Source organism: Sinocyclocheilus anshuiensis, unplaced genomic scaffold, assembly GCF_001515605.1.
Source record: "Sinocyclocheilus anshuiensis isolate Anshui unplaced genomic scaffold, SAMN03320099.WGS_v1.1 scaffold1455, whole genome shotgun sequence".
NCBI lineage: Eukaryota > Metazoa > Chordata > Actinopteri > Cypriniformes > Cyprinidae > Sinocyclocheilus > Sinocyclocheilus anshuiensis.
The window spans coordinates 479,124-502,133 of NW_015541012.1; the positions used below are offsets into that span (position 1 = coordinate 479,124).

Below are 23,010 nucleotides of genomic sequence, written 5' to 3' on the forward strand. Positions count from 1 at the left end.
TCTGACAATTGACAGCTGAAAACTCATCTCTTTCGAAACTACTTGACTTCATCATAAAAAAATAAATAAAAAAAAAAGATATCTCTTTACTTATTCCTTCTCTTTCTAGCTTGTACTTATTTGAACAATGTCTAGAAACTTGGTACTACAAGCACTTCCTGTATCTGTTTGCCTCTTTAAGAAGAATCACTTTATGTATCCCCCAATTGTAAGTCGCTTTGGATAAAAGCGTCTGCAAAATGACTAAATGTAAATGTAAATGTAAATGTAAATACTTTTAAAAAAAGAATTTCAGGTGTTTTCATTGTGATATCACGACAGTTGTCACCCTAAAATCCAAGCCCAACAAAGACATTAAAAACATTTTAATTCAGAAAACATGCTCATCATAAAAGAGGTGCATTTGAGTCATAGTGTGTATAAATTGCCTTGTCAGTGTATTTTTGAATAAATTAATAGATGAGTTAATAAATGAATAAATGAGTGCCACATCATTGACTCAAGAACCTTTAGACCACAATGATTTAAACAGAGAAGGACACCAATAATAAACAGTTTTTCTTAAAGGCAATGAAAAAAGAAAGTGCTTGGAGGAGGAGGAGGATACCTTCTGAGCTTGACGGCTGAAGGTTAGTCAGGCGGACAGAACATAATTAAAGTGGACCCAAAGCCTTGCTCCCTGGCAGCCTGCCCATGCTGATCAGTAATCAGACTCTGACAGTCTGGCCCGGCCCTGCATCAGCATGGCAGGGGCACACTTCTAAAATGGCATATTTATGCTATTTCACTCCGAATCAATGGCGGCACTGAGAAACCCCAAGTCATGTAAGCCGTGTCTGGCAGCCGCAGGCTAACAAAACCACCTCACAACTTGCACCACAGTCGTGCCTCCAAAGCACTAAATGAGATCCTTCATCAAAACAGCCCTCCTTTAGGGAGCCCAGCCTTGTTTGTAATCGGAGATGTTGTTCTGTTTGTCATGCAAGAAGGAAGAGTTCCCCAGCTCTGGGATTCGGCTCTCCGAAGAGATCGAGGCGCAAAAAGTCCTTATTTATGCAGAATAGGCAGGCCTGTCAATCACGTTGTCAGATCGGGCTGCCTTGAGGGGGTACGGTTGTTAATATTCACTGCCTTGTAGCACAAACACTTCTGTTACCAACATACCAGCCAAAATCAATGATCAAGCTCCAATTAACTTAAAAGGAGGAGGGAGCAACCGCACCGGGAGTTTCTCCCCTGTCAAGTTAAATCACACCTGTGTGGACTAAATATTTATACAGGCATGAGGTTTGTTTTTGAGCCCAAAGTATAGGGGCTGCGTCTAAATGACACGATGACTTGTGGGTGTATGTTTATGGTGAGACGGAGAAAAAAAAACAAAGGATAAATGCTAGCGAATGAGTCCAGGGAGGCTTCACAATGATGCAAATCAGCAAGTGTGAGGAGGCTGTGTTTATGATTGGCAGGCAAAACCAAACATTTTCTGCACCTTGCGTCTATATGCAAATGAAATAAGGTTCATTAAAAGCAGAAGCTACTATTTCATAGATTTTCCTGTACTTGTAAAGATAGCGGTACTGAATACTAGTGCTACTGCTTCATAATTGAATTTCTCAGGGGCAGAGATCAAATACAGCAGATTTGGTAATTAACTGTCATTTAGCTGATGCTTTTGTTATAGTGCGCTCAATACAGGGACAATCCCTTTGGAGTAACCTGCAATTAAGAGTCTAGCTGGTGAAAGGGCACATGTGACATGTTAGTTAGTCTCTACTTCAAGTTTACCACCACCTGCAAGCAACTTGAACCTTTTATATTAGCAGCCCAGATCCATTACTATCTGGCTAAAGGAATCAACCAGGGTCAATACAAGTGAAGCTCAATGGACCACATTTAGGGAATAATGTAAATTAGCACAGAAAATAATTTAATTTCTTTTAGTTAAAAAACAAAGTAAAAATCTTGGTTAGAATAAGGCACTTAATGAAGGTAAATGACGCCATCATCATTCAGTGAGTGTAAAAGCAGAAATGTTAGACAATTTTTTGTTAAAGCACTTTAATTCTTCACATTAATTCTTTTAGAATACAAGTATAATTTGAGCTGCAAAGTTGTCTAAATTGTAATTTTGCAATTTGTCACCAACGGTTGGTAAAAACGTGTTTTGATTGGTCTGTTTATGTGGCTAGTTTTCATTTTAAATGTATGCCGACCACAGGAAGTAGTCAAATTTATGTTCTTCAGCTGAATCAAGATGATCCACGTAAACCAGGAAGTTGTCACCACCTTTCTTGGTATCTTTGCGCAAACAAAGATTTGCAAGATTAGAGGCTTTTCATGACAATGACTGTATAAAACTATAAAAAGACAAGTTTAGTGATACTATCAACCTCATAATAACATTTTTAATATGTAAGTATTGTGGCAATAAACAAATAAACAGTGATTTGCATGCTTTATTGTCTGGTGCTGTTTATTTCTAATTCCTTATTATAAAAGCAATATTTGGGTAAAAAAAATAAAACAAAACAAAACAAAATAAAATAAAATAAAATGTGTCTTATAGTAACACGTTTTTGAATGAATGCATGAATATATAGAAAATATCTGGGACTCACCAAGACAGCGCGGCACTTTGCCACTCCAGTAGGGTGTGGTGGCATTGCGGCACGTAAGGGTGGAGGGACCCTGGAGTTGGTATCCATTGAAGCAGTAGAAATAGGCCTCTCCCCCTGCATGCAGGCTGGTGACGGACACGTCCCCATATGCTGGTCTATCTGGGAAGTTGCAACTCAATACAAATGCTGTAATGGAGAAAAAACGAATAACTGATTAGGCAAATGATTAAAACTGCAGCACACCACACTTATTTAAACGAACGTCTGAAGCTGCTCTAAAACCTTCTCTACCTCTGAGACTAGCGCAGAATCTTCATCATTTTTAACTGGACACTATTTCCATTTTGACCTTTACACAGAGTCTTGCAGAGTCTGGTCCACACTGCAACCACACGTTCCATTTTGTTTCTATGTGTCATTGAAGTAAATAATGCTCCAATAATAAGTCTACATTAAATGTATTTAAATAATCTTAGTTACAAGTCTGGCCCAAACAAAACTTCCCTAAATGGCCTCTTACATAAGCTTTGGTCTTCTGGAAAGGGCTATGAAGTGAGGCTTTATTGACCATTGTCTTGCCAGGCTCTCGGCACTAAACCAAGACTGTCAATACTTTCTCAAGCAATGTCCACAAAAGCCTTTTCACCATTTATCTCTGTTGGCTTGCGAGTCCTCTTTCACCCTTTCAAAACACCTGAAGAAGGTCTTGGACCGAAGCACTGCTATTTAATACACTTTTGCAAGCTACAACAGTGCAGGAATTTTCTATTTTACCTTCTTCCTATGAAAATCAACAAGCCCTGATGCAGTGAATACTAAAGACATAAAAGACAGATATTTTTATTTGAAATGAAAGAGGTCAAAATTCAAGGCCAGAGTGAATTCAATTGCGAGTCATGTACAGAACGGTGTCTGCATACGAAGGAGTCTTTGATAAGCAAGTGACCGTCTTTTCCTTCATCACAGAAGCTCAGCACAGCCTCCACAGGAGGCCCCGCAAGGTGGTAAATCCATGTTAGACCGCAAGTACCCATCGAGCTAAGAACCGCTTTCCTACCGCCATTTTTTTCGTCTCCTCCTATCCATCCTCCTTGGAGAATGTTTTTGCAATTTATGACAGAAATTTCATGTCTCATTTCTCCTTGTCTCGATGTGGCTGCAGCAGCTGTATTGTTAGCTGTTGAAATTCAGAGCGGTGTGTGGGTGTTGATTTTGTCACCAATGACAAGACTGAGCCCAAGGCCAGAAAATTTCACAGGGGAGATAAATTATAACCTTTGACCTGGCTCGGATCCGTGTCATATCTGCTCTCAAATTCTTTAGCTGACTGCAACAGGCCGAGCATGAATTATTTCCAGCACTAAGGGGAGAAATCACTAATAAAGAACTGCACTAACCAATAGCTCTTTTATTTTAATGCACAGAATCTGTAAATAACTTAGTAATTTTCAAGCATAATTTTAATAGTTTTTTAGTTTTATTAGTTTAAGTTAAAAAAAATTGAAACACGATGATATTATTTAAGCCTGTTTCCACCATGGAATAAAAATTGAATAAATAAATATATAAATAAATAAAAAAGGCTATTGTGAAAATTTTGATTCTGCGAAAAAGGTCATAATTGCGAGATATAAACCCAGAATTCTGACATTCTTTCTTTATATATCAAAATTCAGACTTTTCAAAGAATTTCAAGGTATAAACTCAAAACTGCGAGATATAACCTTGCAATTCTGAGGTTATATCTTGCCATTCTGAGAGGAAAAGTGTGAATTTTGACAAAACAAAATAAAATGAAAAATTATTTTTTATAAAAATTAATTTAAATGTGCATAAATTATGCATATCAGGTAAATAACTATGTAAACAGCCAAGGAATATCTGTGATGAACAATTTTCATACAGCAGAGACCTGGCATACATTACCTGTTGAATAAAGCACAATATATAATAAGCCTAATTTACATAAAAATGAGAAGTCTTTGTGCAGAACTAAATTATGGTTTAATTTAATTACTTGGACACAGTCCTATTTCAGTGTACATAATGCCTGGTTAAACTGGATTGTGGAAGGTTAGTCAACAGAACACAAATTTTGCAATGCAATACGGCAAAGTAAATTCTAGCCAAAGAGATGATTTGACACTTCTGCAAGCAAAGAGCTCTCAAAGGGCTAGTCTCTAACGGCTAACATGAAGGCTTCAATTACACCTGTAAATAACAGGTAAAAATGTCAAGTTGTATTACACATGATCGAGATGCAATCCTTTCCCAAAAGAAATGTTATCTCACATTAGAGGCCACAGAAGCTGCTACGAACGAGTCTGCTCTAAAATATTACAGCAATTTTTCAGGTGTCAGGCATTAATTAAACGGTGCTATACAATGCCCTGTAGTATTGCTTTCATAGCTGAGATTAGCCGTATCTGATCCTGAACCAACAGCAAAAGTGAATAACCGCCGTGTTTCATGAGAGAATCACTCTCGCTCTGGTCTCTGATCCTGTGGTGGTGTTTAGAGAGGTAGAGGGCCCTGTCAAACAGAATTAATGTTTTTGTTTAAGTTTTTGTCCCCTCTGCTGGCTCAGGTTGGATTCATGTGTCTAAGAAAGCCACAGTTTGATAAATCACTGCAATTCTTTTTCCTCACTGAGCAGAGAGGAGCTGCGTAATGGGGTGGTGCACCTCAGCAACAATATAGGAGCCAGTAACTGAGGGTTATACAGAACTGACATCCACACCCCTGAAGAGCATTTTTTGTGCCCCATGTTGAGATTCTGTGGTACATACATAAAATAATCTGACACTAAGCAGAAAGCTATAGTTCATTCTGCAAACTGTCACAGATGAGCACACACAGTCTACAAAGCTTTGTTGATTATAATGGCATTTAGTTTTGATCCATGTTGATGCTCCACTTGCTTAAGGTGTAAACACTGTGCAACTGTAGTTTGTTTATGGTTGCCAAGAAATTTTGGGAAATTGATACATAATTTAACTGACATGTGGTTACATAAAAAATGAAAGAGCAGTACAAACAAATCCTTCTATAGCAGCAAGTATTCGTCCAAGCAAGAAAAACAAGGCATACACTTACACACTACCGCAGTCACCAACAGATCAATCGCATTTTCAGTGGTTGTAAAGGTCAAGCAGTTTAAATACTATACCATAATAAATAATAAATAAATAATATACTAATTAATATAGATAAATGCATTTATATATGATATATACATTTATATATAAATATAGAGAAAAATATATTTTTAATTTAATGAAAAATTTAATTAAGCAGTGGTGTCTGATTCACAAATGTCTCGTTTCTTTTTAACAAATCAGAAAAACAGCATGACTGGTGTAGTCTGATTCTCAAATTAAAATTGCTAGTTTTTAATGACTCAAAAACATACTGTGTGACCAGTGTAGTCTGAATGACTCTTTTAAATTGGTTCTTTTTAATAAATCAATAACATAGAACACAATTAGTGTAGACTGATTCTTTTAAATAATTTCTTTTTAGCAATTCAAAAACTTACTGCACAAACAGTGTAGTCGGATCCACGAACAAATCATTCTTTTAAATAGTTTTTTTTTTTAAGCAAATCAAAAACAAACAGGGTAACCATTGTGTTCTGATTCGCAAACAAATTACTCTTTTTAAATATTTATTTTTGGTAAATTATAAACATGCAGTGCAACCAGTGCAGTACAGTTTTATAATGTACCAACCAAGTTAGAAGGTTCCTGTATAATTTACAGCATTAGCTGACAGAACATTTCTTTGAAATGCATGCAAAGTGAACATCATAAGCAGTGTTGGGAAGATTACTTTGGAAATGTAATAGGTTACAGATTACAGCGGTGTGTGTGTGTTTCACTGCTGTATGTGTGCACTAGGATGGGTTAAATGCAGAGCACAGATTCCGAGTATGGGTCACCATACTTGGCCACACGTCACTTCACTTAAGAAGTAAGTCTCACACTTTTTATTTATTTATGGTGTTATTTATTTACTTAAGGTTATTTATGACCTTCCTTTATTGTGATAGGACAGATCAGACATGACAGGAAGTGAAGTGGGAGAAAGAGGGGGCAGGATCAGGAAGGTCCTCAAGTCGGGATTCGAACACAGGACATCCAAAGTACAATGGCGCTATATGTCAGCGCACTGCCCACAAGGCTTTTTTTATTTATTTTTTATTTTTTATGATTATTTGCGAATCGTGTTTGCTCTTCCACAGAAGAGAGGGGGCGGGGTGAGCAAAGCTCATTAGCATGTAAAGAGATATGCACCAAAACGAGTCGCTGTGAACAGAGCTGTTTTTGACAAGGTAAAAAGGGTGTTGTTTTACACGACCACTGAGACCATTTCAAGAATACCCTAAAGAATCATACCAACCATACAAACTTGTGGAAAATGGGCATCTGATGTCCCCTTTGAAGCACAGCCACCACAAAATCAGACTTACTTTAAAATCATTCTGTGGTTAAATACATATTTAAAATCATAACAAGAAATAGTTTAATAGCTATGATGCTGTTTTTGAAATCAAATCTTTGCATAGCTATGACAGGAAACACTGGAATCTAACAATGCCATAGAAAAAAATAGTCAATCTTAAAAAAATAAAGCATATACATAAACCCTATCGGATAAGCATGTTATAAACTTCTGAAACATTGGTGTTTCATATTTTAGAGCAGTCACTGCAATTTATGGAAGAACTCAATTAAATCTGTATGTGGGAGTATGTGTGAAAAAATCAGATGTAACCCCCTTTGTAATCCTTAACATTTTCATAAGTAACTGTAATTTAATTACACATTTTTTCTTAGTAACTGTAACTGATTACAATTACTTTTATTTTGTAATTAAATTCCGTAATTCCGTTACATGTAACTAGTTACTCCCCAACACTGATCATAAGTGAACTATGCCTAAGTGAATCAGAACCAAATAAGCCCTGCGTTCTAGTCTGTGATGTTTCAAAAGTTGAGCTCTAGAGGCAATTTAAAAATACCCTAATTCCAGCCCAGTGCTTGGTGTATATTTCAGTATTTGATGAGACAGTTTTGCCTCCTCTCTCTCTTTATAGTCTTAAACCAGAGCATCTAACAATAATTATGCCTTGCTCATGAGTTCTGCATTGACTTCCACCCTGTTACACTGGTGCATATGCGTAAGAGCTCAGCGCCTGCAGCGGCGGGGCATGTGGAGAGGGTCTATGCCCCTGATGACTGTCTAATCTCGATGCTGAGAGGGGGAGCACTCCTCTCACCAACTCAATGAGCCGACACATGGGGGAGGGGGCTTCACTCCCTTAGCCATCTATTTTATTTATGGTTTATTAGCGCTGTTTCAGCACAGCAGGGCCCGTGCGCTAGCACCGCCGGGTTGTTATAGCATTATTACCCCTCTGCTTCCATTTCAATTAGACTAATACGGAGGGGGCACCGGAGGCTGGCTTTATGTGGAGCCGTCCGGTCGACACTAAATCACATGCTCGCAAGTTGCCTCATGGCTTCATAGGCCATAAAGACTGAGTGTCGTAATGCAGCCTGGAGATGACTGTGTGGGAACTGGCATGGTGGAGATTAGCTGGCAACCGCTTAGACAGCAACAGATGCAGTGCTAATGTGCTTCATTACGTGCCCTGGAGGAAGGCCCATGGGTGGATGAGGTGAGGATGGGATATATGTCCAGTCACCATGACGAACCCCATGGTTTAGTTGGGTGGTTTTACTTAAAGGGATAGTTCACCCAAAAATGTAAATTCTGTCATCATGATTCAGCTGTTTTTGTCAATACATTGAAAGCCAACGGGGAACAAACCAACATTGGACCCTATTGACTTTAATTTTATGGAGAAGAATATACCAAATGTCTATCACTTTTTTGGGTGAATTATAGCCTGACATATGAAATAATAGTTAGAAAAAACTACAGAGCTCATATTCAAGGAAGAAAAAAACACCTCAATTTTATTCAGAGGCCCAAAATTAGCAAATATATGCAATTTGGTGCAGTTGTTGTTGTTTATATGGCCGAAAAGTAATGTAATTCTGCTAGCTTGTCATGTAAATCAATGAGAACAGCATAGCAGACTAGTTACATAAAATGCATGTAAATATCAGTTGTCACTCTAAATCTCCCAATAATATATCTTAGTAAAATGATGCTTAAATGCTTTTATTATTATAGCGCTGTAGTTTTTATTGTGGGGGGCAAAATGCAATGCAAATGCAATGCATATAATGCAATGCAACACAATGACGATTCAGAGATGAACAAATAAATGTTCCTCAAATACCTGATATATCATATTTGACACTGGCATTTTCACATGATTTTTCTTATATATATATATATATATATATATATATATAGTTCACACATACACACACAAGTACCATCAACCTTTACTTAGCCTACAAGGTAAGGCTATTAAAGGCTATTAGCAGTCCCAAACTAGTTTTTGTTAATACAATTAAGTTGGTATGAGCCATCACAGTCATTTAAATACACAGTCATGCACAATACTAACCTGAACAGTTAATGAAACATGGAAACTGCTCCTGAATAGAATGAATATCATACCTTCATGCAAATCCTTCCCAGCTAACACGGTGGAGATTAGCTGGCAACCGCTTAGACAGCAACAGATGCAGTGCTAATGTGCTTCATTACGTGCCCTGGAGGAAGGCCCATGGGTGGATGAGGTGAGGATGGGATATATGTCCAGTCACCATGACGAACCCCATGGTTTAGTTGGGTGGTTTTACTTAAAGGGATAGTTCACCCAAAAATGTAAATTCTGTCATCATGATTCAGCTGTTTTTGTCAATACATTGAAAGCCAACGGGGAACAAACCAACATTGGACCCTATTGACTTTAATTTTATGGAGAAGAATATACCAAATGTCTATCACTTTTTTGGGTGAATTATAGCCTGACATATGAAATAATAGTTAGAAAAAACTACAGAGCTCATATTCAAGGAAGAAAAAAACACCTCAATTTTATTCAGAGGCCCAAAATTAGCAAATATATGCAATTTGGTGCAGTTGTTGTTGTTTATATGGCCGAAAAGTAATGTAATTCTGCTAGCTTGTCATGTAAATCAATGAGAACAGCATAGCAGACTAGTTACATAAAATGCATGTAAATATCAGTTGTCACTCTAAATCTCCCAATAATATATCTTAGTAAAATGATGCTTAAATGCTTTTATTATTATAGCGCTGTAGTTTTTATTGTGGGGGGCAAAATGCAATGCAAATGCAATGCATATAATGCAATGCAACACAATGACGATTCAGAGATGAACAAATAAATGTTCCTCAAATACCTGATATATCATATTTGACACTGGCATTTTCACATGATTTTTCTTATATATATATATATATATATATATATATATAGTTCACACATACACACACAAGTACCATCAACCTTTACTTAGCCTACAAGGTAAGGCTATTAAAGGCTATTAGCAGTCCCAAACTAGTTTTTGTTAATACAATTAAGTTGGTATGAGCCATCACAGTCATTTAAATACACAGTCATGCACAATACTAACCTGAACAGTTAATGAAACATGGAAACTGCTCCTGAATAGAATGAATATCATACCTTCATGCAAATCCTTCCCAGCTAACACTCGAAGTACCAGTTATGTATGGATACTTTACTCTTATTTCACATTTTGCATGCTCAAAGTTTCTTTTGCGCTTTAGTGATGTGATATTCAGCATGTGCTGCCACAATTGCGCGTGCCATTGAAGAGTGTGCGCTATGAGCACAGTATAACATCTGACAGGACAGGATTCGTTTTTCTGAGGTGACAGACTTTTTATTTCGTAACAAGTTATGAAAATAACCATAGAATAATAACACTGACATTAAGCCTGACAACATCTCATCTGACCACAGATACTGAAAAGTCTCACATCAGAAAAACATTTAGAATTACGTTTTTTGTTGTTGATGTTGTTTCTTTGACTGTACACTCCGTGACCCACTCAGAACAATTTAATTATATTATAGACTACTGTATCGTTAAAGTAGTGATAGGTGAAAGAAGACCACACTGTCATCCACTTATAGGCACACACTGATAAGATTTGTTTGCTCTGAATGGTTTCCACTTATAAACATCTCAAACAGATTTCCATCCACACAGACCACTGGAACTCTCTGAAGGCTCTGAATATGAGTCAGGAACTTGACTTGGCACATCTCAGTCTTCTAAACAAACATGCTCACCGCCTTTGGCTCAATGCATCTTCAGCTGTAAACACATAAAAGCCTTAAGCATATGCAATGTGCTCACAAACCTCTTGTACATTCTGAGGGCAGGCCAAAGTATGGTAAAGGATGGAGAATGAAGGTTTATTTGCAACCCTGATCAATGCACTGTAACCGATTTTTGTAATTTGAACAGTATTTTACTGTAATATGTACAATAAGATACTGTAAAGTGTGTATACAGTATATTAGTGTAAACAGCAAATGATTGTGGGAAAATATATAGTCACTGCTGTAAATCCAAGGGAGATTTCTTTTAAAGTATTTTTTTTTTTCTGTCTGGTAGAAGTGCCGGTTAAAGGTCAAAAGAGAAATTATGCACCGGCAACTCAACAAAAAGGTTAGTATATTATTTTGTGTTTAATGCAAAACTGAGATATTTTAGATGTTTTCTTTTCTTGTGATTGCCATCGTATCGGAGATAACATCAACCGGTAAGTTAACGTCAGTTAGCCTAAGTAAACTAGTTAGAGAAGCTCTTCATCTCAAGTTAGGTCAGACAGATGTCACATAACATAAACAGCGAGCGAAGGTGAAATGCTGAGGAAAACTGAATTAAGAAACACCACTGTTAAGAACATATTTTGTATTTTATTTTCAAGTTTGTGGTCTTATGTTCATGTCGCCTGCAACTGAGGTATACTGGAATCTTTTCTTGTGATTGCCATCGTAGCGGTGGTAACAACACGTGAGTAAGCTAACATCAACTATATTAGCCAAATTAGCCACAGGCTGCTCTTCTCTACTAACCCACAGAACGCTTTAAGGAGGAGGAGGAGGAACGGACTAGCAATATATTAATCTAGGAAGTTTTGCTAACAAATATTATAAATGTTGTTTATTTGATTAAATTGGTAAGTTCTGTTATTGTATGGTAGTTTTTCTGACCATAAACTATAATAACACTAAAAGGCAGTTGTGACTCTCTTACAGGAGATTTCTCCAAGCAAAAACACGGATTCTGACTATGAGGGGCAGAATCATCATACAGCCAGCTGTCCATTTTATTGAACTGCAGAATTAGGTAACCCAAAATACATTTTGAGTTAAGTTATTCAGACAGTATTTAAGTATTTATTTATTTTTTTCCAAGTTTGTGTGTCTGGATCATGTCTTCTGCAACGTCGGAGGTGTATTTTAAAATGCATTCCAATTGGAGCCTTTTATTGTGATTCCTATTCCCTGGGAATCAAATGGATTATTTCAGCAATATAGTACTTTGCTCTACTGTTTGATCTACATGCAATAATGCATTATAAGGAATGGAGCTTTAATGATTTGTGATGGATTATCAACTAATTATGTACCTTCCTGGTAGGTGCATTCAGAGAGTATATAGTGTTTTTATTCATCTCAAAGTGCATACAGTGTACATTTTGATAGCTGAGACAAAAACTGCAAACACTGGTTTGATTTTTTGTTTTTGTTTTTTTGCTTGCAGGTTCATTCCGAGAATCAACCCTGGTGGCACCAAATGCCATTCAAAGTCACAGATCAGATAGAATTCCTGAAAGAGGATGCAAAGAAAAAGCATCAGCCTGATTGTGGTGATGCCCTTTTTTCAGCTAGTGCATGCTAGAGGTCAGGATTTGTAAATTGTGTATTTAAAAAGACAATGTTCAACAATTAAAAAGAATATTATCAGGACAAATGCTAATGAGTTATTGTGATTTTTTAATGGGGTTGGGGTGGTAAAATATATGGTTTACAGTGCTGTATCGCAATTGGATTCTTTTATACAGGTAAAAAAAAAAGAAATACTAATACGGTAAATTACAATATAGTAATAATTCTGTAAATCAGGGATGGGCAACTTTGATAGTGACGAGGGCCAGCATTTTTTCTCCTTTATACCAAGGGGCCAGATTACTAATCCACGTCCACACACCTTTTACACCGTCTTACTCAATTTCCTGTTTATTGAAGGAAATTAAAGTATAACTAATGTCATTTGTTTTTAAAGATTTTATTAAGTATAAAACTTGTGCAGTTATGCTAATTCAGAAGGAAAACTTTGTTGTGAGTGGACAGAAATATTACCCTGACAAGTCAATGTAAACATTTCAATTGCATTGTCTGTAAATTTGCAACAAACAAATATACAGAGTTCCTTCTTTCATCAGTAGCCTACAGAACATTCTCAAAACAACCTAAAAGGACAGTTAAAAAAAAAAAGTTATTCCAAATGGTACCATAAAATAACCTGGTATCTGCAGGATTTTTTAAAATCAAATTTAAGACCTTTAAAGACTTTTTTAAGATCTGCACTTCACATTTCAGCCTTTAAACAATTTTTAAGAAAAGGGATGAGTCAAAAGTATCAATTATTATATTAATTTAAACAATTATTATATTAAATAACATATAAATATATCTTAGTGTCTTAATTGTTTAGATTTTTATAATGCATTCGCTTTTTGTTGATCCACTGGTTGACATTTAAAAATATGTAGCAAAAATAGCAGATGTGCTTATTGAAAAAGCAAATTCGTTCTCTGGCTGCAGGTGTCACTTTCGGAACTGCACATATAGTGGTTTCCCCGGTAACCGCAGTACACAAAGCTGACTGCAGCGCTCAAGTTTATTCAGTGAAATCGTAGCCTTTTGAAGTTTAATCGTCATATTAATCCATATAGCAATTCTTGTCTTTCCGTCCCCAAAGACCTCTTATAATTTAGACTTTTTGTACCATTTAAGAGTTTGCATGGCCTTAAATGTAAACAATTTAACTGAAGACGTTTTAAGGACCCGCGGAAACCCTAATAAGAACATAGTCCAGTGCAAACATTTCTGTCCTGCATTTGGCAAAAAGCTTTTGTTGACTATAAATTTTACCTTTGAAATTTGAGGCAAGTACAACTCTGGCGTCCCCGTTGTTTGTGAGCAGTGGTGTGATGGCGATTTAAATAAAATACAGATTTCCAAACAATCCAAACATATGAACTTGGTAAAACGATAATCTGTTTTTCAAATGTTTTAAAATTGATCATCCGAGTCTAACATGAGCCAGCTAGCGGGCCGCCAGTTGCCCATCCCTGCTGTAAATGAACAAAAATAGTAATGTACTGTAAATGAAAATACAATAAAAATACTGTAAACATTTTGACAGTAACTTACTGGCAGCTGGATGATTTTAAGAGCAATCTCTTTACAGTGTAGCAATTAGGTTGTGTATGGCAACAGAAACAGAATCATCACTCTATAAGCACTATACAGGATACATTGTTTACATCTCTTCAAGCAAGAAAAATATGATTTCTTTCTGGATGGACAGATGGTCCATGCATCCATCAGTTTAATAAAAAAAAAAATCACACTTTTCAACATTCTTGAAAAAACAAAAATACATGTTCCTCATTAATTCTTAGGTTCCAAAAATAACTTACATTTCAAATGGAATAATAATAATAATAATCAAATCAGATGAAGTACTTTTAATTTGTATTGATTTGTATTTGTAAGTATTTAGGGATGCACCATTAAAATTCTTTGATATTTTAATTAACATAATAAATTGTGTTAGTTAACATACTGTATACTGTATGTTATGGCCAATAACCAACAAATGGCATTTGGCCATAACAAATTATATACTATTTATATTATTTTGTCAAAATAAATGACAAATAAAATGTAAAAAAAAACAAATTAATATCAACCATTTTAAATGTTACAAGTTAATTTTACACATAATTATAATGTACAGTAAGAAAAATGGAACAATGTTAAATTATTGGTGCTTATAAAACAGTGTTATTTTAGTAGATACTATCAAAGTTTTTATTAATATTTTGAACCAGATTTAATTTTTATATTTTATTATTATAATTTTATAAATTTTTAAGTTTTAGTAATTTTGTTGTGTTTTTCTGATTGTTAGTACTTTTTGTTTTTCATATATATATATATATATATATATGTGTGTGTGTGTGTGTGTGTGTGTGTGTGTGTGTGTGTGTGGTCTATGTAATTTTTATTAATTTTTATTTCAGTTTTAGTTTATTTTACTTCATTATGTTAAATTACATTAGAATGAGAAATGTTACTTGTCCACATCTAGCTCAAATAAAGTTTTATTTTATTTTAGTTAATGTTTATTTTATTTCAAGTAACAAAATGAAAGGATTTAATTTTAAAATTTTAATCGTTTTAAAAACCAAATTTAAAGGCACAATATGTAAGATTTTTTTTATTAAAATATCCAAAAACCACTAGAACAGTTTTATATATTTTTCTGACTTGTGTACTTACATTATCCCAAATGATTCGAAGAATGTTTAAATCCAGAGAAATAAGCAATTTTAACTAGTGACATGGACCGTGTCCATAGTGTCATTCTGTCAACTAGTGACATGGACCGTGTCCATAGTGTCATTCTGTCACCTGCCAGTGACGTCATACACCAAACACCAAAGACGCTTTAATATGTTATGCGTTTTATTAGACAGGTGACGACTGCACAGAGTAGCATTATAACAGAACGTTCAAATGTATCTATGATAAAACAGCGCTGCTTTTTTTTCCCACATACGCACGACCGGAAGGAGCTGAAGCGGTCGACTGTGGCATAATAAAAGCTCCGCTGCTTTCGAGCCGTGTGTCGCGCTCGTTCAGCGGCCTCGTTTCGCTTTGACGGCTTTCAACCTCACCCTGCTTCATACTACGACGTTAATAAATCTTTAATACATCAGCTCATCCATGAACATGATTTCTGCCCGAGTCCCGTCGGATTGCATCGGCTGTGGGGATGAAGATGACAACTCCCATGATTCCACACTCAGTCACGGCGCCATCTAACTACGCCTTTGTTTCTTTGTTTGTTTTGAATACGCGCCCTCTAGTGGCAAAAAATTACATATTGTGCCTTTAAGTGAGCATTATATAATGTCAAAGGTCATCGATGTAAATGTAAAAAGAGGACATGAAAATGCACAATTAAATATTCACTTCTGGCCAATACTATAATGGTACAGATGTGTTGTGCATCCCAATGCATGCATTTTGCTCCATCAAAGCAGAAATTCAACAGGTTCTTCTATGACATCAAGCTATAAAATCTTTTTGGTTTTAACTGGAGCCTTTATTTTTAAGAGTGTAAATGCTATATAATGGATTTCATAGCTTTTACAGACACTTTTAGATAAAGGTGAGGTGAGGTGGTGCCTGCTGGGTGAATATTTGTTATCTTCAGACTGGACCCCATCTGCTGTTTGATAAGACCACAGTGACCAGCTGTGTGTCAGGCTGCCTTGACAGCATGTCAAGAACTAGTGGAGCTGCTCATGTCCATAAGTGTCTGGGCTTCCACTCTGCCAGCGCTTGTACAGGATCACGGTCTACACAACCGTAAAAAATCCCTGATAAGCAGAGCTTCATCTTTGATTCTGAGCATGAAATGCCTCTTTGTGTGTGTGTGTGTGTGTACATATTGTCATCTGGGAAAACATCGAAATGATGCCACTCTTGTGTCATGCAGTTTCCCCAGTACGAGTAGTACAGCAGGATAGTAGTACACTTACAGAAATGACTGTGCTATTAAATCTGTTGCATATTACATGAGCTAATAAAAAATATATCCTCTTTCGCTTATTTATGAAGTATGGGCAGGGATTCACCGACTCCAAGCTCATCATGTCTTATTGAGGCTGATTGCATGAGTGGCTCAGTCCGAGAGGACACAGACACGAGGGAAATCTCCCTCAATTTAAGACTGGCTTCTACATCACTTCTTATTAACCTGGACCATGTGGAGGGAGCAAACGGACATCATGAAGTAAATCCCCAAGAGACATACTGGGAACAACACAGGAATCTACTGACATCTTGGGCCTGTTTCACACCAAACACACACACAGTCTGTAAGCAAAGCAGCAGCATAAAAGCAGTAGCATCGCTGACAGCTTTTTCTCAACTGGGTTACACTGAAATTTTTTCATATATATATATATATATACATACATACTGTATATACAGAGCTGGGTAGATTACTAATACATTTTTGTCCATTACTGATTCCAAATTACATGACAAAAATTGTAGTTACGGTAGTAACGTAATCCATTACATTACAAATTTTAGGTATTTTTTGATTACTTTTAGATAACTTTTGATCTAACTCATTTATCACATTGATTTAAATAGGCTAACCTTGAACCATATTGATATAAAAATGCAAAGAAAAATTAAATTAATTCCATTTGTTGTTATTGACAACATAAAGTGCATTAAACATTACATTATGTCAAGGTTTCCCAAACTGGGGTTTGTGAAGGAACTGCTGGGAGTTCATGAGTTTAATGAAAAGCAAATAATTAATTAAATAATAAACATTATATATTAAAATAAATTAATTTAAAATAACAACAGTCGAAATAAAACACTTACTAAAAAAAGTAAAATATATTTTATTAGTTTGTGTCATGTGACCATTAACCAATGTCAGAAAACTGTGAACATGTGTTAATTATTATAATTATAATAATTCCTTACATTTATATAGCGCTTTTCTGGGAACTCAAAGCGCTTTACATAGAAGGGGGGAATCTCCTCAACCACCACCAGTGTGCAGCATCCACCTGGATGATGCGACGGCAGCCATATTGCACCAGAACGCCCACCACACACCAGCTTATTGGTGGAGAGGAGACAGAATGATGAAGCCAATCAGCAGATATGGGGATGGTTAGGAGGCCATGATGGACAGAGGCCAATAGGCGAATTTGGCCAGGATGCCGGGGTTACACCCCTGCTCTTTTTCGAAGGACATCCTGGGATTTTTTTTAATGACCACAGAGAGTCAGGACCTCGGTTTAACGTCTCATCCGAAAGACGGTGCTTTTTGTCAGTATAGTGTCCCCGTCACTACACTGGGGCGTTAGGACCCACACAGACCACAGAGTGAGCACCCCCTGCTGGCCTCACTAACACCTCTTCCAGCAGCAACCTAGTTTTTCCCACGAGGTCTCCCATCCAGGTACTGACCAGGCTCAATCCTGCTTAGCTTCAGTAGGCAACCAGTCTCGGGCTGGAGGGTGATATGGCTGCTGGCAATATTAACTTATTGCCTTAAAATCTCAGGGGTATTTCAAGTAAATATTAGGTGAAAGAGGTTCAGATGACAAAAAAAAGTTTGGGAAAACCCTGCATTACATATAAATAAGAAATAACATTAATTTGTGCATTTTAATGTGGTTGAAAGACAAAAGTCTTCCAAAGACACCTAATAGATAATAATTCAAATAAAAATTAATGTGTTCATCAGTAGTTGATGGAATATTGAAATGCTGAGAAAACACTTCTTAAAATTGAAATGATTTTTGTAAATTCAGTGGTCAAATGCTGTGTGGCCTCTTAATTTTCTGTTTAATTATAGCCACCTGAACATTGCCTGGTCTTTGTTTGAATGTCCACAAAACTAGAAAACTTTCTGAATGTATGTAAACCTTAGGCTCTTTTAGAAAGGAACATTTAAAAGATAAAAAAAAGAATTAGGGAGAATCAATAAGCGCATTTATATATTAATCAATTAATTTATTGCTATTGTGTGAATAATATGTAATATGTAATTAATAAAAAAGTAACTGTACTCTGATTCCGAGTATTTTAAAATGTAATTTAATCTAATTACAAGTACTTAATTTTTGGAATCTGATTACATAATCCAGATAACATGTAATCAGTTACTTGCCAGCTCTGTGTGTGTATATATATATATATATATATATATATATATATATGTGCATACACATGCACACACTCATACATACATACTCAATGTAACTCTGTAATCATTTTTAGATAGATTGAACTAAAGCCAAAATAATACAAAGTAAATATTTTCCATATGATATTGTAATTTAAGTTTTAAATTTTTTATATCAAAGTATTATAGGATCATTAGTTTGACAGCCCTAATAAACACATTTTGTAAAATATTTCGCAGACCTCCTAGTACACTATTGCAGGCCCCTGCTGTAAGCTGTTAATATGGCTGCCACGTACTATAGGCTTTTGCCAGTCGACAAAGGATACTGTACTGTGAAATTAAACATTTTAACCCAAAATATAATGTTTTTAGGGATGGTGAGCAATAGTTGTCAGTGGAATAAATAAAAAAAATGTATGTACAAAGAGACACACCACCATGCACTCCTTATTTTCCACTACATGACTTTCTGTTCAATTTAAGAGGTACGGAGAGATCATAGGTGGTGGCAAACAAAAAAAACAAGTGGCACAAGAGTAGAAAGTAGAGGTTTCATCAGCAAAGAAAAATCTGCCTTGTTCCCATGGAAATAAAAGCAACCCACACCTATTTTATTTGCATTGACACATCAAGTGACAAAACACGGAGACAGTAAAAATCCTTTGCTTTATTAAACGTACATCTCACTGTCAGACCCTCTCTTTTATGGAAGCGTTGAAGTATAATTCATGTCATCTAAATGTCTTGCTCCAGCACGCCCCCGTAACGCAGTGCCAGCACATATAATTTCATAAAAGCAAATAGACAGTTGGTAGCAGAGTGATCTTCGTGTTCACGCTGGCATGTTTTTCATACGGCCCTACTAATGATGTGAGGGCATAGAGAATGGTCAATAAATGACAAAACAATGGTGTGTCACAGCACAGCCGAATGGCTCAGCGGGAAACACTCATTAACTGGCCGAATCCAAGCACAACTTTGAGAGTTCAGGATCCCGCGGCCCTGCAAAACATTAAATGACTTCAAATAGTGGCGGCGGGGGAGTACAATAGCCTGTGATTTGATTGAGGTGCTCTTACTGCCATGTGCTTGCTCAATGAATCTGCCCTTCTCGCATATGCTCGAGTGCTATTTAAAACTAGTCTTCTGAGGAGAGCCTGTATTTTGCACTAGTGTCATTTAGATATAAAATGTTATATTTATATTTGCATTGAACTATTTAATAGATGCTTTTATGGAAAACAAAAGGGCGGGACTAGATGTGATCCCTACAGACCTTTATCTCCAAATGTTTGGACTGTTAATCAAGCTCTGATGGGTAGACGCTCTGTATATGCAAATTACCTCCTTCCTTCATATCTTTAAGATCTTCATCTTTTCACAGCATGGGTAATACCATTTCTCATAATTACTATGATTCTCTTAATGAAGGCTGTTTGATAGTTAATGCGCAGATGAGAAGGTGGTCGGTGCTATCAATCAATTAAACGCACGCACGCTCCGCCCAGACTCTGAAACAACCGCAATTTAATTCCATTTGCTGGTCCATATCGCGTCCATTAAATGCAAATGAAAGAGCCGCTGTCTGCTCTGTATTACTGAAAGCAGGGGAAAATTATTAAGAGGTAATTAAGGCAATTACCCCTTAATAATTATCTGATAATTCATTACCAATAACAACCTGGAATCATAGTAATTTAGTTAGGGACAATGGATTTTTTTTTAAGAGAGCTCCTGCAACTTTGTGATTAAGACAACGCCCTTTATTAATTTTTAATTAAAAAGATTTAATGAAATGGGCTTCTCTATACCAAAGTGTTACCAAAGGTTTATAATAACATCCCTGCTGTACAATTTAGGGCTAAAGAGAGAGCGTTCAAATCATACAGGATTTAATGACTGGAACTACAGTGCAGAATCCCTCAGAAATGAAATGCCAGAAATATACCAATAATTGACCAATAGTGTTAATCTCGATATTACTGATGAAATTGTTAGTTAACAAAGATTTGTTTCCCCCAACAATCGGAAAGATAATACAAAACATGTAGCTATATATTCTGTAGCTATATCGATAATATTTTAAACGATTTTAACATACTGTTAATGGAAAACAGAAGAGCAAAAATAAATAAACAAAAAAATAACACTTAATTTTAATTAATTATCACAAAACATTAAAACAAATACAGTAATATTGTGAAATATTACAGTTTTTCTCAGTTGCTTTGGTGCATTTCTCGAATCATCTTTCATATTTGCAAAGAAGTATGTGCATTTCTCAAAACAATTCGTACAAACAGCACTACAAAATGGATAACCTGCAAAAGCCTGTAACTTACTCAAAATCTTTAGTTCCATCTCTCAAAAGTAAGTATTTATGCCAATGAACATATCAGTGCCATCAGAATGAAAAGTCCTTGTGTCATTGATCACAAATAAGATAACAATATATAAAATATAACAGTGCACTCTGTTAGTATTACCTGATGTAAACTATGACAACAGTTTGGATAACAGTTACTGTATTGAAATGCAGAAAGCTGCACTTCGTATGCATGCCATATATCCATTTCAAAAGTACAAATTTACACACTACTGTATGTAAGTAGTGTATTGATTGAAAGAGACTGGATAGGATTCACAGTTACCATTTTTACTAGTAAAAAAAACACACATTGCAATGTTATTGTGATATAGAAAAGAAAAAGAAATATGGGCACAAAGGCGAAAATACAAAATTACAAAGGCAAACACAGGAAACCCACCTCAGCCATTGTAAGGCCATGATTGACAACATGGTCCACAGTGGCCTTTATTTCATCTGATATGCGCCTATGTCCTTGGCCTCTACTTCCTTTTCCTCTGTTTTGCCTCTGTACCCTTCCACCATGCATCCTTACTCATATTCCTCCTCTCAGCTGTTGATCCTGATCATTTCCTAGTCGTTCATGGAATGTCAGAATTTTTAACTAGTGTGGTGTCCTCTGTCTATGCTTTCCAATCGAAGGTTCATGAGATGCAACTTTGAGCTATTTCAGAGAACTGGTTTATCATTGGCATGATCTACATTTCTCTTCATTAGTGAAAGTCAAGATTCACCTCCACAATTCATGGCAAATTTATAAAAAGTCTAATAGAAATGTGTAGAAAATCTGCTTTGACAGTTTATGACAATTAGATCAACCATTTTGCATTTAATGACTTATATGATGAACTAATGACTAGATGTTTTGAGGGGTAAGACTATTGCACAGAGAACTACATAATACATTTTGAGCAACATGACATAAGCAACTGATAATGTAGGAAACCGCTTACAATTTAAAATAACTATTTTCTATTTGAATATATTTTAAAATTTAATTGATTTCTGTGATGGCAAAGCCGAATTTTCAGCAGCCATTACTCCAGTTTTCAGTGTCACATGATCCTTCAGAAATCATTCTAATATACTGATTTGGTGCTCAAGAAACATTTTTTGCTAATATCAATGTTGAAAACCGTTGTGCTGCTTAATATATTTGTGGAAATCTGGACCATGTGAATACCGTGTGGTTTTTTGATGAATAGAAAGTTCAAAAGAACAGCATTTATTTGAAATAGAAATCTTTTGTAACATTATAAATGTCATTACTTCCACTGTCCATGAAAAAAAAAAATTCTTTCTTTCAAAAAAATCTTACTGATCCCAAACTTTTGAAAAGTAGTGTACACAACATAAATGTATATTATAAATTAATATATAATAATTATATTTAAAATGTTTGTATATTTGGCTTAATTTTCCAACTAAAATGTCACATATCAACTAAATTTAGATGCCACACTGCAAAAAATGCTTTTCTTTCCCTTCTTCAGAAAAAAATAGTAAAAATTAAGCAGGGGATGTTTTCGGTTGGGGGTGCTGTGTGTGTCCGTGTTGGGTGAAGGGGGGGCTGGTTCACTTACGTCGGTGCTCGTGCTGGGGCTGGTGTTGTTTGGATGCCGATTTTGGAAAGTTTTTGCTGGGATGGGCATTTAAAAAAATCTGAAATTCGCTTTTGTGCCATTATCTCCTTGTATCAAAGTTAATCTCGTTTGCATTCTGTATAGTTCATGGCTGATACCACGCGCCAGCGTCACGTGTTCATGAGGATTAGGCTAATCATCCCATATAGAAAACATCACAAGTAAAATGAATCATGTTTATAAAGATAAACATGGGTTTATTATAGCCCACTTACAATTTACATTTCAGAGATCATTACAAATAAATTATTAAATGCTAAAACTGAATAAATTTAAATGAACAAACTTGGCGTTGCATTTGCAACCATGTGAAAACAGGGGGTGCTGCAGCCCCCTCAGCACCCCTACTTCCCGCGTCCCTG

The 23,010-nt window shown here is 35.9% G+C and overlaps 1 protein-coding gene across 4 annotated transcripts in view; it reads right to left on the minus strand.

Annotated features, from left to right (window-relative positions):
• The window catches only part of sez6b (seizure related 6 homolog b), a 195,437-nt gene that overhangs the window by 27,473 nt on the left and 144,954 nt on the right, over nucleotides 1–23,010 (minus strand). For all 4 annotated transcript variants that reach the window (XM_016488765.1, XM_016488769.1, XM_016488766.1 and 1 more), the window contains exon 5: nucleotides 2,619–2,804. In XM_016488765.1, the coding sequence (XP_016344251.1) occupies nucleotides 2,619–2,804 (186 nt within the window). The remainder of the gene's footprint in view (nucleotides 1–2,618; nucleotides 2,805–23,010) is intronic.